General features: G+C 38.9%; 1 protein-coding gene across 1 annotated transcript; it reads right to left on the bottom strand.

Moving 5' to 3' along the window:
* Positions 1–3: 3 nt before the first annotated feature.
* LOC105395477 (INO80 complex subunit B) lies at positions 4–1,617 on the bottom strand. Its single transcript, XM_011567431.3, has 3 exons — positions 1,454–1,617; positions 996–1,345; positions 4–574 (listed from the first exon to the last, which is right to left on the bottom strand). The coding sequence occupies exons 1-3, from the start codon at positions 1,503–1,505 to the stop codon at positions 32–34; spliced, it is 945 nt and encodes a 314-aa protein (XP_011565733.3). The 5' UTR covers positions 1,506–1,617; the 3' UTR covers positions 4–31.
* Positions 1,618–15,286: the final 13,669 nt, after the last annotated feature.

Genomic DNA, 15,286 nt, shown 5'->3' with positions numbered 1-15,286 from the left:
TAGTAACACATAAATAGATCATCAACATTTATTACACTACAATACTTGCTAAGTTCTTTTTATAGCATTCTAAACTACACAAAGGTACGCCAGTCTTTGAGCAATTATATTTCTTTATATTATGACAGCCATCAGCAGCACAGCTCACCACCTTAGGGGGATCTCTTGGAGGCTGGGTCTCTAGGGGAAACGGTATCCCGGGGGGCATGGACATAGCTATTTCATTGACATTGTTTTTATAAACAATCATGGGTTCCAGTTTTTTTGTAGATTTTCCTTTCTGGGCATTTTTTAATATTTTAGATTCTTGCTTTTTCAGGAGACGATCCATTGTTTTTTTCTTATCCTTCTCTCGTTTTTCATCAGCCAATTGTTTTCGTTTTTGTGACTTTAATGCTGCTTTTTGTATGGCTTCTGCTGTCATTACCTTCTCTTTATAACCTGATGGTAGGGCCATGAGGACTTCCCGCCCGGGACTCATCTCCCTGTCCGTCCCTCGCTCGTACATGGCTCTCTGCCTAGCAGTCATCATTTTGGGATCTTTGGGTTTGATTTTCTTTAGTTCTTCATCTACCTAAAATCATAAAAAGGGGTATTGATTAACTAAGCAAATAAATAAATAGTAAATAAAACACTATTCTATTCTCTGTGGGGGTGTCAGAACCTGCACCTGGCTCTCTCGAATGGAACCTTTGTGCATATCCCCAAGGTCTAAACTGCCTTCCTAAGCTTGGACCATTTCCCATCACGCTGGTCCACTGCGGGTTGGTGGGTTCACATATCTAGATGTGCTAAGTCTAGATATGCAGGTTTCCTCACGATGTTTTCCTTCACCGTAAGAGCGATGGTATACATTGTACTTAAATTCAAAGAACTCATTGGTACATGTCAGCGCCGGGATTCGAACCCGCATCTTTTGCATGAGAAGCGGGCCCTTACCCGACTGAGCTACCACCGCTCTTAATAAAACACTAATAAAGTAATGTAATAAATACCTCTTCTAGTTTCCCAGACTTGATTGCATCGAGCCATCTCTCCTCCTCACTGGAAGTGCCACTGTCTTTGCCTTTAGTTTTCTTCTTCTTGTTTGGTTGTAGTTTGGGCGGGGTGCTGGACGAGGAGCCTGGCATGGAGCGGCGCGAGTCCGCGGCCCGCATCGTCTGCGCCTTCAGCAGCTCGGCGGCGGAGGAGCCCGGGGCCTCCGCTGGCGCCAGCTTCGGCCGCTTCTCGGAGCCGTCCTCGTAAGCGACATCGATGGAAGTGTCGCTGTCGTACTCATCCTCAAACTTCCTCTTTTTGTGCTTCTTGTGCTTATGACGCTTGTGCTTCTTCGCTGGTGAAGCGTCTGAATACAATATGAGAATAGATGAGTGAATGTTTACAATAGTACGTATAACTTATTATAAAAGTAGAATGTTGTCATGTTGTATTTTAGATGAGAAAGCTACATTACCTATTACAATTTCATCTTCAGTCGTGCTTGGTTCACGTTGCCTTCGCACCATAGTTTGTTTTGAGCCAAAAGGTGAAAAACGAGAAATCTAAATGTGGACAGAAATAAATAAATCGGAGCGATTTGTTTTGTTGTTACAATAATTTCTAGTTTTAATGTTGGCTAAACTGAGTCAATTCAATTCAATTTTGGTTGAATGGCTCTTTGCCGTGTGTGACTAACACGGCTAACTGGGCCAGAGTCACGTGACCAATGCTCACAGTATTGGAAAGCAGTCGTTACGGTTATTTAAGACTATTTACACAGTTAAAACCTGAAACAACCAGACAAACACAATATATACAAACAATAAGTGGACATCACAAGTAATGGTTAGATTTGTTAGTATATATGTACAAACACATTTACAGTTTAATATTGTTAGTCTTAAGGAATTTGTACAGTATATTAACAAGGGGAGTATGTACAAGGGTAAGAAGATAGTTAGTATTTACAGGTTTGGGAATGGTGGGGGGGAGGATGTCATATAGGGAGGTTTGAAGGTTGGGACATTCGAAAAAGAGATGATCAACAGATCCTTCATAAACTGAGTCTTGTCATTTGTCTAATCAAATGTCAAGAAAACAGGTTTGCCAACCTCGTAAAATCATGCACTGCTCAGAATAATAATAGCGTCGAAGAGCATTCAATATTTCTAAAATCATCGATTTTACCTGAAATATTATTAAGTACCTACTTCTAATTGTTCAAACACGTTTCGATTCGAACGCGTTATCCAACGGGCTACCAGTCTACCACCACCGCCACGCCTTAGAATGTGGGTCTATCCAATCATTTAGGCCACATGTAATGTATGTAAAAAGTTAATGTGTGTGGAAATACAATAAACTGCGTAAACGTTCGCTCACTTTCGGCGGCATACAGTCAGTTTGCTTTGACATGGCCATAGTTATCGCTACCGCTACCGCTACCGCTAGCGGTAACTTCGATCGTATACGTATTAACCGCTACCCATGGCGGCGGCGGATAACTCTGCGGTTTGAATAGGCCCTTATGTAAGAAAGTTTGAAGTATCGATATCCATGCAGCTATTACGAACGGATGCTTGTGCCCAGTGACGGGAAACTACTTCTAACTCATTGAACATCAATGCACGAGACCGCCGACGCCTGTGTAGTAGTGTTGCCACGAATAGTGAATTGGCCGAATACCGAATACCGAATATTCGGCGACGCTGCCGGCCGAAGCGCCGAATATTCGGCCGCCGAATATTCGGCGCTACAACCTGTTTTTTTTGTTCCTGGAATTGCTTTGAAGAAGTCGCTACAGATTATAGGGGAAATGCTAATTATTAGGAGGCAGAATGCTGTGGCAAACGAGTTGAATTTTTATTTGATAATAGTTCGCCTAGATCGGATGGCCGATCCTTACAACTTCACAAGTGGTGGTCAGCAAACAAAAAACAATACCCGAACCTTTTGAAATTTGCAAAAACTTATCTTTCTTCACCTTGAAGTAGCGTTTATAGTGAGAGGTTATTTTCTGAGGTGGTTACAATAAAAAGCGCAATCGTGGGCTACCAAAAAATGCTGAAATGCTCGTTTTTATCCAGCACAACTTACTACTGATTAATTTTAAGTACTAAAATGTTGTGATTTAGAAATAAATACACAATTTTGATTAAAATAACAAGTAATTTTTACATGATTTACTATTCGGTATTCGGCCCGAATAGTACGCACTATTCGGCCGAATACCGAATACTGAAAAAACTGGCCGAATAGGCCGAATACCGAATAGTTGCCGAATATCCGTGGCATCTCTACTGTGTAGTATGTTAGTAACTAATAATGTATGGTACATATTATATAGGATGTACTTAGACTGAAACTGAAACTCGGTATGTAGGTATAATACAGGATGTAATGTATAAATAAATGACAATATGCTCTGGGAAAGGGAACCCCCATCACTGGTACAAAACTAAACAATTTTCCCCAAGAAAAGCTAACAACATGTAATATTGTTCTGTATAAGAACTTCAAAGACAATTTTTTATAAACATTAAGTAAGTACCTAGGTACCTACCTACTATTTCCGCATTATTCAGTTGGTAAGTATAGGTAAGTACCCTATCTAAGTACCTATATATGTAGAGTCATCATGTCTTGTTAACAGAAGCGATGTTCGCCGTTTTACGATCAGCACGTAATAAAATTACAGTTTTATAAATGTATTGTCGTTCATTTCCTTTATTGGTCCTTCAGGAAATGTCCCGGGAGCGATCGTATTCAGTCTAATGCAATACGCTGTATCCCTCATCCCATTGTGTGACGTCACGTATCCGGGACGAGATACTTATGAGTATGTAGAGATATAAAAAGTTTCCTTTCCAACCCCTTCAGGTGCGATAATCCTGTTCGTTATGTACATAACCCGAGTCCGAGTACTTAGTAAACATAAAAAATAGAATTTTAGTGCCTACACCACACTTAGTACCTACTGTATTATTATATTCTCTGCGAGGTCGTCACTGCCTGTACCTTCTCGAATGGAACCTTTTAAGCAATTTCCCACCACTTTGGTCCACTGCCGGTTGCTGGGTCATAGTTTTTTTTTTTAATTTTTAATATCACTCCACAGACTTTATGTCCGTGCCTTTTTGAGAGATCAATATATTGTGAGAGTTTTGTTGTTTTTTTTCTTCATCTTTTAACTACTCACTACTCATGCTGGGTCATAGTTCACACATTATGTGTGTACTAAATCTAGCTGAGCAGATTTCCTCACATTTTTTCTTCACTGTAAGAGCACTTAGTATAAATTGTACGTTAAATTCAATATTTGTTTACAATTCTTTGGCACACGCCGGACCCACGGCCTCTCGAATGAGAGGACGAGATATTATCCGTCATGCCACCAAGGCTACATGTGAATCTTTGCTAGAAATGTCATCTCGGCATAATTATGATATCATAAATCCTGGGAGTATGATATTTGTTGACTAGATACGTTAGTATTTGCTATAGGACGCAGAACGTAACGCTCTAGGCTTGCTCTAGGGAGCTATGCTGGTACAGTCTCATACATAATTCATTACGGGACAGTTCATATCCCGTCTGTTGACATTAATCAAAGCCAGCAGACGCATGGCTGAATGTTTGTATAGAATGTTGTCACTTCAGGATCCGTAACTTTGTGCTAGTGCCGTGTGTGGCAACTTGCGCTGCAATTAAGGAGATTTACAGACACCCTATATATACTCACGAGTCACGACAGAGCCAGCCTAGAGCTTATAGATGCACTGCACATGGTACTTGATGGTACCTAATTGCACCTAATTTAAAGTAGGTAAGTATATACAAGTATAGCGGGTGGAACTTTAACAATTAACTTCAGACAGGTCTACATCTCTAAAATCAAGAAAAAAATCAGTGCGGCAAGCATAGTAAAGTGAAATCCTCTTTCAAGTCCAACATATTCGAGAAGCGAACCATACTTGGCCGGAGGACGGTGTACCTATATTCTAGCTCCAAGGCTTCAATCTAATGAAGGAAGGACTATAAAATTCAGCTGAATTATTCAAACTAGGTCTTTTCTTGCGCTGATTTTAGCACTCGGTGTCGCTCGTCCTGTGAGAAGTTAGCAACAAGTCAGACTTGCAGTTCAGGGTTTGTTTATATTGCATTACTCCACGTCACGGCGGCGAGCGACTTTGTCGTCGAATTTACTTCTAGAGAACCTTCGCAAGCTAGGCGCTTCTCAACTCTGTTTAAACTGTTTTTACGTTCATTGTTTATTTAATCCATAATACCTACTTATATACATTTATGTGGATGTTTCAGTGCTTTCGATTCACCTCTGACTACCCCTTTGGGGATTACAGTCGTGAGCATATTATGTATGTTCTTATACTCGTATTACTATTTCAGACAACAACACAAGACTCAAATAACACATACGTACCTTCGTTGATAAATTACGTTCCCGTAGATATCAATAAGCTTATTTTATAAAAGCGAGCTGTAGAAAGTTTTCGTCCCGAAGCCCGGGGCCGCGGCTGGGGGGTCACTCTATAAGACGAAAAACTAAGTTTTGGAGCGCTCATGCGCGAGCAACGACTCTATCTCGTTGTGATAAACGTGCCGATTGCACGACAGATTTCGTTTGATTTCCGTCAGTATAGAGTAACCCCCCTGAAACAACCCCTAAGTACATAGTGAGGATTACAGTCCATTGTACGACTACTCTTGAAATCAGTGGAGGGTAAAAGAATAATATTAGGTGTTGTTGTACTACACGGCCGAGTGTTGTCAGTGGTTGACCCGATGTTGGGCCAATGCTCCTTACTGACCAAAGCTTCTGAATAAGCAAAAATATACTTATAATATCTGTCATTTTACTCATTGAAAATGTATCAAAAACACGTTTAAAGGTACCTACTTAAAGGGACGAGATAGATTTATTTTTTTAACATTATGTTCCTAGTGGTAAGTTTAAGTAACAATAGTGGCGCGAGCCTGCAGCTCACCACAGCTCAATAAACTTGCAGTCTTTATTGTGCTACTGTTTCAAAACTAACTTGCAATATTGTTAGCAACTTGGAACCTTTACCGACTATTTGTACAATTTTTATTTTCCAATCTACTTTTACAAGTTCAGTCAAAGGTTTAGAGTTAAATCGATTGGTTATTTCAGTACCTATAGTGTTATTTTGTTGTGTATTGAGCTTACTTACTACATTTATTTTTTATTTATTTAATTACAAAAGTTTTCAATATATTTTTCGCTTAACCTAGTGATTATGATCTTTCATAATTTTTAATAGGATCGGAGATCGGTTGTTACTAACGACATCACTGTGCCCCGCTATCCACCCGATATTTCCCTACTTACAATAAAATAGCCTAGTGATTTAGCACCTGCAACAACATCCGATCTACCGAGGTAGTTGCCTACTTACCGGACCGACCCTCAGTTTCAATTAACAGAGCCGCTGTGAATCGCTTAAATTAATTCTGCCGAGTCTGTCTCAAATCTCCCGATAGAGTCTCAATAGTCCCTCAGCCCTCAGTAGGACAGTCTTGGTAAGTAAATAAAGCTTATAGTAGGAGTTATAACTGGGTGGGCTTGTGGTTAAATAATTAAGTAGCTCTAGTGGGTCCAGGGTTCATTTAAATCATCGAAATTATTTAGAAAGATTTTTTTCTCTATTTTTGTCGTCTTATACCTCTTTTATACCAAAGCATTAAAGAATTTCAGTGCAACGTCGCCACCTGTGCAATGCTTCCATTCTGGTTCACGTTGAAGGAAAATATCACGAGAACAGCACATCTAGATTCTAGACGTGGAGCTATTAGTTCTACGTGTATTGGAGGTACTTGTTCCAAACGGAGAACGGGAAACGTTCACAAAGCGTTCATAAATGGTTTTTTATTATTTGGTATACTTACTTACCTACATAATAGGTCGTAAGAAAATGTTTTGTTTCACGTCTTTAGGATGGCTAGCTTATTCATTATCATTATTTTAGAGATACCAGTTTTGCTCATATCCTTTATCAACATAAATATCCAATACCGATAAGTCTGCCAGACTGTCTTTGTTTATTCTCTAAAAGCACATTAATTAAGTTATGTAAAAGCCGAAGTCTGCATGCAATGCATAATTTCAAGAGTTGTGCGAATTCTGAGTAAACTCTGACTTGACTTCACTTAACGATCATGCAATCATATGAGGGGTGCTTGACTGACTGCCTATAATTAACTAGAGTCTAGCTAGGTAGCTAGGTCGCCTATTTTAAGTTGCCCTGTTTCTTAGAGTTACAGACTAATAATAAATCGCTATAGTACAGTACAAAGTAGTTAGCTACAATTTCGCTGTAGTTGTGTATGTACACAACATACTACAATATCTACCCGCCTATATAACTACTAGAATATCTAATTGTAGGCATCACTGAGCAAATAATAAGTCATAGAATAATATCTCATCACTGTAGTCTCTGTACCAGGAATATTAATAGCCGAAAATTTCAGAATGAAATTATAGATCTTTCTAAGATAATGGCTACCGTGGCTACCAGAAATGCAACTGTCCAAACTGTGACGCTTAGTAAATCCGTTGCAAGTCGCTTGTAAATAGTTTTGTGCTAAACGAACACACAAGCAAAAGGCAAAGGTTGCCATCGTACAAACAACAGTGTAATAGGTATGTACAAGAGGTGGCGAGGACGATTAAGTTCGTGTAGTTAAAACTTTTCTTTACCCACGATGTGCATTTCGTTGGTTATTTTAACGAACTAAAATGTGATGTTGTTGACGCTACATTTTTGTAAAAGAGTTTTCCGCTTTACAATTTATGGTGGCGTGAATTTTAATGTGGTTAGTTATTTTTGGTGTAAGTCTGGCAAAAATGTAACCGTAACTTTAAATTAGCATTTTGTTGGTAGTCGGCTAAGTTTATGGGTAGGTTCTAATTATCTCAGTTAGATTTAAACATGACGAAATCTTGAAGTAAATTTATGATACACACACAGTTTTATTTTCGTAATAAAACTGTGTTTTATTTTTGTCACTACACAGTCTAAACGAGGCGATAGCCTCAGAAGGATTCCCATCTGATTTTATCTGAATACTTAAAAGAAAAAAACCCTCATTTAATGTAAGTACCTGGTTAAATAATTATCTTTATTTAATTATCGACGTTAAGCAAATAACCTAATTAAATACCTCAAACAAAAATACTTCGACGTAACCTTTACAGATAAAATCAACCGTCCAAACTTATCCAGTAACGCAATCAAAACCAGGAAATTGGATCACAAGTTGATTCAAATCGTTGAAATGTCAACGTTCGTTCAAATGTCTCGGAGGTTATGGAAACAAAGTAAGGCCGCGGCCACACTAGCGCATAATGAAGGGGTGCTCGAGAAGTGTTTATTCACTCCGACAGAGAGCTAGAACAATTTGCTTCACAATCTTACCGTCACCCCCGGTCACCCACTCACTCGCTCCTCGGTTGTAATGTTTATCTAGTAGCTCCACTCTAACATCATGCTTAAAAATCTCCGACTGTTGTAAAAAATATATTTCTCCATTTATAATTTTTGAGAAATATAGTAAAAAGTCATTACAAAACAATACTTTACATCGTTTACTGGATTTTTCCCTTACCTAACACGGATCTTTATGATGCATTACTACGTTAACTTTTATTAATTTTATACAAAACTAGCTGTGTCCGCGAGCTTCACTTCGCCTTTAAAAGTTTTCCCGTGGGAATTCCGGGATAAAAAGTAGCCTGTGTGTTAATCTAGGGTGTCAGCTAACTTCATAACAATTTATTTTAATTCATTAAAATCGGTTCAGCCGTTTTGACGTGAAGAAGTAACAAACATACACACACACGCACATACTCACAAACTTACGCCTTTATAATAATTAGAAGGATATTCACATTTTTGTAAAATTTTAGTAGGTATATAGCTTGTGTGTGTATATCATTAATAAATATACAAACAAGCTACAAACTGCAATCTTCTTCTGAATAGAGGACCTACTATACGTACTTACCTACACGTTTTTGAGTGCCTGAAAGTTTGTGGTGGTGTACATATTTCATGAGCACTGGAGCCCGAACAAATTAGGGTGTGCAAGGCTAATCCCGGCTTCAAGGCCCAACACAACATGAATTATGTAACTTAAACTCATTAAATTTTAAGGCATTAAATGCCATCATGATCATCAGGTCCTGTGATCCCTAATAAGAAACATAATTTTATTATTTGTTTATACTTATACATATACTTAAATTTTATTGCATAATTTACGAAAGTAACAGTCAACATATTATTATGCATCAATATATTTTTATTTATTTATTTAACTCTTTATTGTACAAATATTACAAATAAAAGTACAAAAGATGGACTTAATGCTAAAAGAATTTTCTGCCAGTCAACCCGCAGGAGGTATATTTCAGTAATATTTCATAATATTACTGAAATAGGAAATCTCGTAGCGTTAGTAGCAAGTTGCTACGACGCGGCGTAGCAACGTGTCGGAGTGTAGTTTTGTTTTCTATCTTGCCCGCTCTTATATCAATGTAAATAAATATGTGGGGACATCTCACACACGGCCATCTGACCCCAAGCTAGGCAGAACCTGTGTTATGGGTGTCGGATAGCTGATATATCTACACAAATACATAGATAGATACATACTAAATATAAATATCGACACCCAAGACCAGAGTACAAATATCTCTCTTTAAACAAATATCTGCCCCAGCCGGGAATCGAACCCGGAATCTTCGGCATAGCAGTCAGGGTCACTAACCACTACGCCATTCAGCTGTAAGATTTGAGCATCCCTTTGCAATTTATGCCAAGTACAGATTTACATCTCCCACAGCGTGACCAATAATCCAAAATGATTGTCTCTTCAAAAGTGAAATGTACGTGCCGGAACACCGAGAGTCCCGCCAATGAATCACGTCCACACATAAACGAACTTTATTGATGCCAGCTGCGCCCCGCGACCTGCGACCAGCTGTGAAATAGTTCACCTACAGACCAGAATTTACGGCTCAAACTCACTAATACATGTGTCGCAGGACTCGCTTGTAAAGGTCAAATTATAAAAGCTGCGGTTTAATTTTTAAACGAGCGCTTTGTGCTGCAAGATTGTAACTCTGTAGGGAAATAGAAAACCGCAATCTGGACACTGTGGCAGTGGGATTAGAGTGTAATTTATAGTTGGCACGCGTGCAGGGTGTGTGGATGTGGTGCGCTCACGTCGTGGCGGATTATCATAACTGAATTCTTTGACCTCCTCGAGTCAGTCGCAGCGGCCGGTTCCCGAGTGCACTAAGAATTATACGGCATCACGATTTAAATGTATGTATGTATTTGAAAAACTCTCATTCTTAGGAAATACGTGAATTGCCGCTTTATTATACCAATTTCAATTAGTAACCCGTTTTAGCTCTATAAGTTCTATGACGCTCAGGGACGGTCACTCTAGATTCGAGCACTACTGCACAAAGCACGGCTCTATAGCCTGCTGTGCAATTGTGCATTCTTTCCAAATATCTTAAAGCAAAAGTTACCCTCCAGTATTAATTAAAAATCCTTTATTTTAGTATCATAATAAGTAAATACAGTTGACGCAAAATTGTGTGCTAGTCCTGCAATTACAAGCGTTAAAGCCATATGTTTTTAGCATGATCTAAAATGTTGAAACAGTGCTGCGTGCACACTGTGTGTTTAAGCGGTAATCGTCCTTTTGATGACAAATAAAATAAGACCACAGAGCAGAAACAGTTTCCTCCAACATCATGTAGGTAATTTTCATTTCATTTTCATGTAAGTAATTTTGTGAAGAGTTTTTAATTTATACAGCTGCATACAGTTTTGGATTTATCATTACTTAGTCGTCGGCAGGTAACATTATATCCTCCTACATACTGAAAAACTAACCGCTGGCTTTTTCTTAATTTGAGAGTTGATCACTTTATGAAAGTTACTTAAGTATGTGGGGTAAAAATGTTATGTAATGTACCTGCCATCGGGAATTACATTGAATTTACATGAATTAATAGTCGGATTAGGCTAGTTGATAGGCCTTTGCCCAGCACCAGCAGTGAGTTAGTAATAAAAAAAGAAAAAAAAATGGTTTCGACTGCATTGGGTAATTTGGGAGCGGCCCGCAGGACGCGGTCCTGTGTCACCCGCCGCCTGCAATGCACCCACGGCCGAAACTCACTCCTTCTACTAGCTGAATCTACTAGCAGGTACATGTGCTCATTTGCAAGAAAAGCTAAAAAGATTTCAATCAAAGCACAGTCACACCCGAGTCCGAGTTGTTCTATGCACAATTGCACAGTCATAATTATAGGTACCTACGTATCATACTTGTAACACCGTTTTTTTTGTGTGCAGGGTTAAAAAATCAGTATGATTTATACCTAGTAGCTGAAACGAGGTAGTACTTTAAAATATTTCTTGATTTTTAAAAAGAGGATTGTAAATTTCACCTTACAGGAGCGATACCTTAACTACTCCTTTGTGTCCGCAAATTTACTGCAAGTGTTGAGTAAAAGTCCGCGCTCTATGGGGAAACGCTATTGAGTTTAAACTTACGAATCTTGCAGGTAATCTCAGATTGTTACTTTGTAGGTACTTATGTTATGTATGTACCTTTTTATTTTAGAATAGCATCAAATTGCTGTATGGCCAGATTGGCCAGGGTACGCCGCATCTATATACATGGTATTTACATAAAGTACAGTTGATACGTTACTCGGAAAGGCTCCGTTTGTGCAACCTACATTTACTCAAAACTAAATAAATAAATCCTGAATAAAAAAAAAAACGGAAGCCTTGATTTTTATGAATTGAAAACAAGCAGGGCGGGACACGGGCGGCGCCCAGAGAGCGGCCGAGGCTCTACTAACTACAGTTCCACAAGTTTCCGCCCCTTCAATACCTTCATAATTCAATCAATTATCCGTTTAACTGAAATTTATAAAGTTATAATATAAACTTGATCGATATTTGCGGTTTGGTAAAGGCTTTACGCATTAAATAGCAATGTATTTGGTAGGCACATTTGCGAATGTGTCTGTAATACAGATTTTATGTAAAAAGGCTACCCCGCTAGAAGTATGCAAATTTTATGTCTAGTTAAAGTATCCTGAAAATCCAACAGGGAATTTATCCATATTGTAAGTAGGCTATTGGCTGTACCGAGTCGTAGATAGACTATAAAAATCGATAAAAGCTCATCTGAGAGTCGTCATATAATATAACATAACGACAAAAGCAGCGAGTGCTTTATCCGATAAAACATAAGTAGTTTGCTAAATTGAGAAAACGAAAACTGGATTTTAATAGAAGTAGGTATTTCCAGCCAATCTTTAGTCTCGACGCGGACCGAGTTGAAAACGAATCAAAACTTGTGCGAACTCACTCTCAAACAGAAATAAGGAAATGATAGAATCAACATTTCTGCATTTTATCGTGTCAGGCGCGGAAATAGGAGAACGACATAGGAAATTTCAGTTTTTAAATACATATTTTTTGTGACACGGATTAATTAAAAAAGTTTTTGTTCGTAGGCGCGCAGCATGATTTGAGCACGTAATCGAATTAAGCGGGACAAAGACGGGGTCGGTACACTCGGCAAAAAGTTAAATTGCATGAACTCGTAGCTCCACCGCGAATTTGTGTGGAGGGGGGTGAGGTGCAGCAAGTGTGGGCGAGGGTCGAGGGGGGCTTCTCTTAAGGAAATTACAATAACAATGCAGGTGTTTGGTTTCAAAGCTGTAGCTCGCTCCGGTTCCTGTAGCCGTTCCCAGCTCTCTGACAGACGAGCGGGATATTTACGTAGCCGTGTTAATAAAATACAAACTGCGAGAGAGGTGCCTCATTTTAATGCAGCCCTGTTGCGGAACCGCTATCAAACTATCAGACAAAGTTAGGTTTCTATCGGCTGTCCAAACTTTTGTGCCGGTTCCATCCGACTCACTATAATCTCGCACCTCGTATCTGCGACCAGAAGTTGTAGAGCCCCCGCGCCTCCCCCGAGTGTCGCGGGGTATACGACTGGCCCGGAATATAAAAGGTGGTCAGAGATCCGGTTTGAATGGACACTTACATCGGATAGAGGTACGTTTTTAAAACAGGCTTTTGAAAACTGGAGCATCGCCGGAGACTTCAATTATTTATACGAGCCGGCTGCTGGAGGGCGCTTCCAAACGTTATACAAGTTAAGCAGTTGTTCAGCATTTATGAATTTAAATAAAATATACGTTTATTTTATTAAGACGACCGGTTGGTGCAGTGGTTGAAATACCTGGTTCCCTATTGCGAACTTGTTTTGACAACGATTTTTTGTTTCAAATTTAATTGAATTTGACACTAATTACTTCCTAAACGTTACTTTGTTTTGACTTCACGATACCCCCTCAGATGTGACGACGACTGACAACGACACCTGTGTGTGAGTGATTTCAGTTTATATTTTTTTTTGCATATACTCGGTATGTGGTGGATTATCTAGGCTCTAGATCTATACACAGAGTGCTATAGAACCAACGTTTCCAATTTATTTAGGCGTAGTACACAACACAAGCCGGCAATGCCAATCGGACGGGCAATTTCGTTTGATATTTTAAAACATAACCCGATTCCCGTCCGGAAAAACGGAAAACAAAAATGTTACAAATTCCGGGATGTCACGTAGACACCAGCCGCGGTCGGGCACCGCCACACTTTTACATTTAAAACTACCAAACCTACAGCAAAAACTAGCAGCCGCATACGGATGTAGAGATAGAATAACGTAACTACATAAATGGTTAATTACTACCCTTGTGGTGTTTGTAATAAGAGACAGCAACAGCTCGTTTTGTCCTGCAATGGTTGGAAATGCCTCGAACTCGCACGACTCTAGATCGAAGAGAAGGGAGAAGATGTGACTAGTGACTATTATGAACAATAACATTTAAGGTTATACAGAAAGTATAATTATTAAAAAAATATTAGGTTCAGAATATTGTGGGAACAATAGAGGTAGTAACGGTAGAAACTTCGGTGTGACCGTGAGTGACATGTAATAATGGCGTATCGCGTTGCGTGGCGCGCTCGCGGATAACTTAATATTTGGTCGGTCGAAGTTGCGCGCGTGCTCGCCGCGTGTTGCTGCAACATGCAATACTTCAAGCGTGAGACTGACAGGTGAGACGTGGCCAGGTAGGTAGGTATATGTGTAGTAGGCACACGTCAAGAGTATATTATTAAGTACTTATACTTCCTAATGAGGTTAACTTGGATTATGATTGATTGTGCTGTAAGCAAGATAGTAAAACGAAAAGGTAATTAATTCCCCTCCAGTGCCCGCTGATTTACCTTTCCACATCCATCCTGTATACAAGATCTTGTCAGCTTACGATACCACTTTTGAAACAGCCTGTATACTGTATTTAAGCAAAAAACTATATTAAAATATATAATCATTTATTCATGTTTTACAACACCCCAACAGGAAAGCCTGTAAGATGTTTACAGTTATTTTGTAAACATCGTGTGGAGGAAGGAATGGTCCATTTGCAGCGCGTGTACATTCACACCGCTCTATAAACGTGCAGTTTTACATTTGAAAACTGTTCACGAGCAAATGTATTTACTACAGCATGAGCAGAAACTTCACAAGTGAAATCGGGTCAGAGTTTACATTACATTTGACTAAGCAATACATTACACTGAGGTACATTTCCATCTATAAATATAAAGAGTGATATTTTGCAAATACTTTTTGTAATTTTTTGTGATTACACAGTTAAATACATAAAAATTTGAAAAGATTTGTGCTTAAATAAAAGTAGTAAGTACATTGATTGAATACTGGCTTAAATAATTAGTTAGTATCAATTTAAGTTTTTATGACGTCATAGATCTAGATTCTAGATAGTATCTGATAGTATATTTAAGTATAACAAACTTATCAAGAATTTAAGGTGCATAATAAATACATAATGGATTAACTACGAAGACCATGTACCTATGTGCCCATCCGTCGTGTCGCTCAACAGTCGATTGACCCCAGAACTGTTAACCCCCAGAATGTTTCAGCTCACCCACGAACTATTTGAAAATTGGAAGAAACATTCCGTGGATGAGACTGGATGAATCGAACCATGGTACGACATCTCGAAAAATGACCTGACTTGGAATAAGCGAATTTCGAGCTCCTTGATAAGTTTGAAGTACAACAGCTAACGTATCTTTCGAACGAATGTAACTCCTTCACTCGTCACTAGAAAAAAAAT

The sequence above is a fragment of the Plutella xylostella genome, chromosome 10 (assembly GCF_932276165.1).
Source record: "Plutella xylostella chromosome 10, ilPluXylo3.1, whole genome shotgun sequence".
NCBI classification, from domain to species: domain Eukaryota; kingdom Metazoa; phylum Arthropoda; class Insecta; order Lepidoptera; family Plutellidae; genus Plutella; species Plutella xylostella.
Note: the sequence above shows the minus strand (reverse complement) of the source record. Positions and strands in the feature narration are given on the sequence as shown.

What these genes read in the sequence shown, in the direction of transcription:
- LOC105395477 (XM_011567431.3), bottom strand. Translation starts at nt 1,505, where the DNA reads ATGGTGCGAAGGCAACGTGAACCAAGCACGACTGAAGATGAAATTGTA. An exon ending in TGAAGATGAAATTGTAATAG is followed by an intron (nt 1,346 to 1,453) that starts GTAATGTAGCTT and finishes TATTGTATTCAG; the next exon opens with ACGCTTCACCAGCGAAGAAG. An exon ending in AGTCTGGGAAACTAGAAGAG is followed by an intron (nt 575 to 995) that starts GTATTTATTACA and finishes TTATGATTTTAG; the next exon opens with GTAGATGAAGAACTAAAGAA.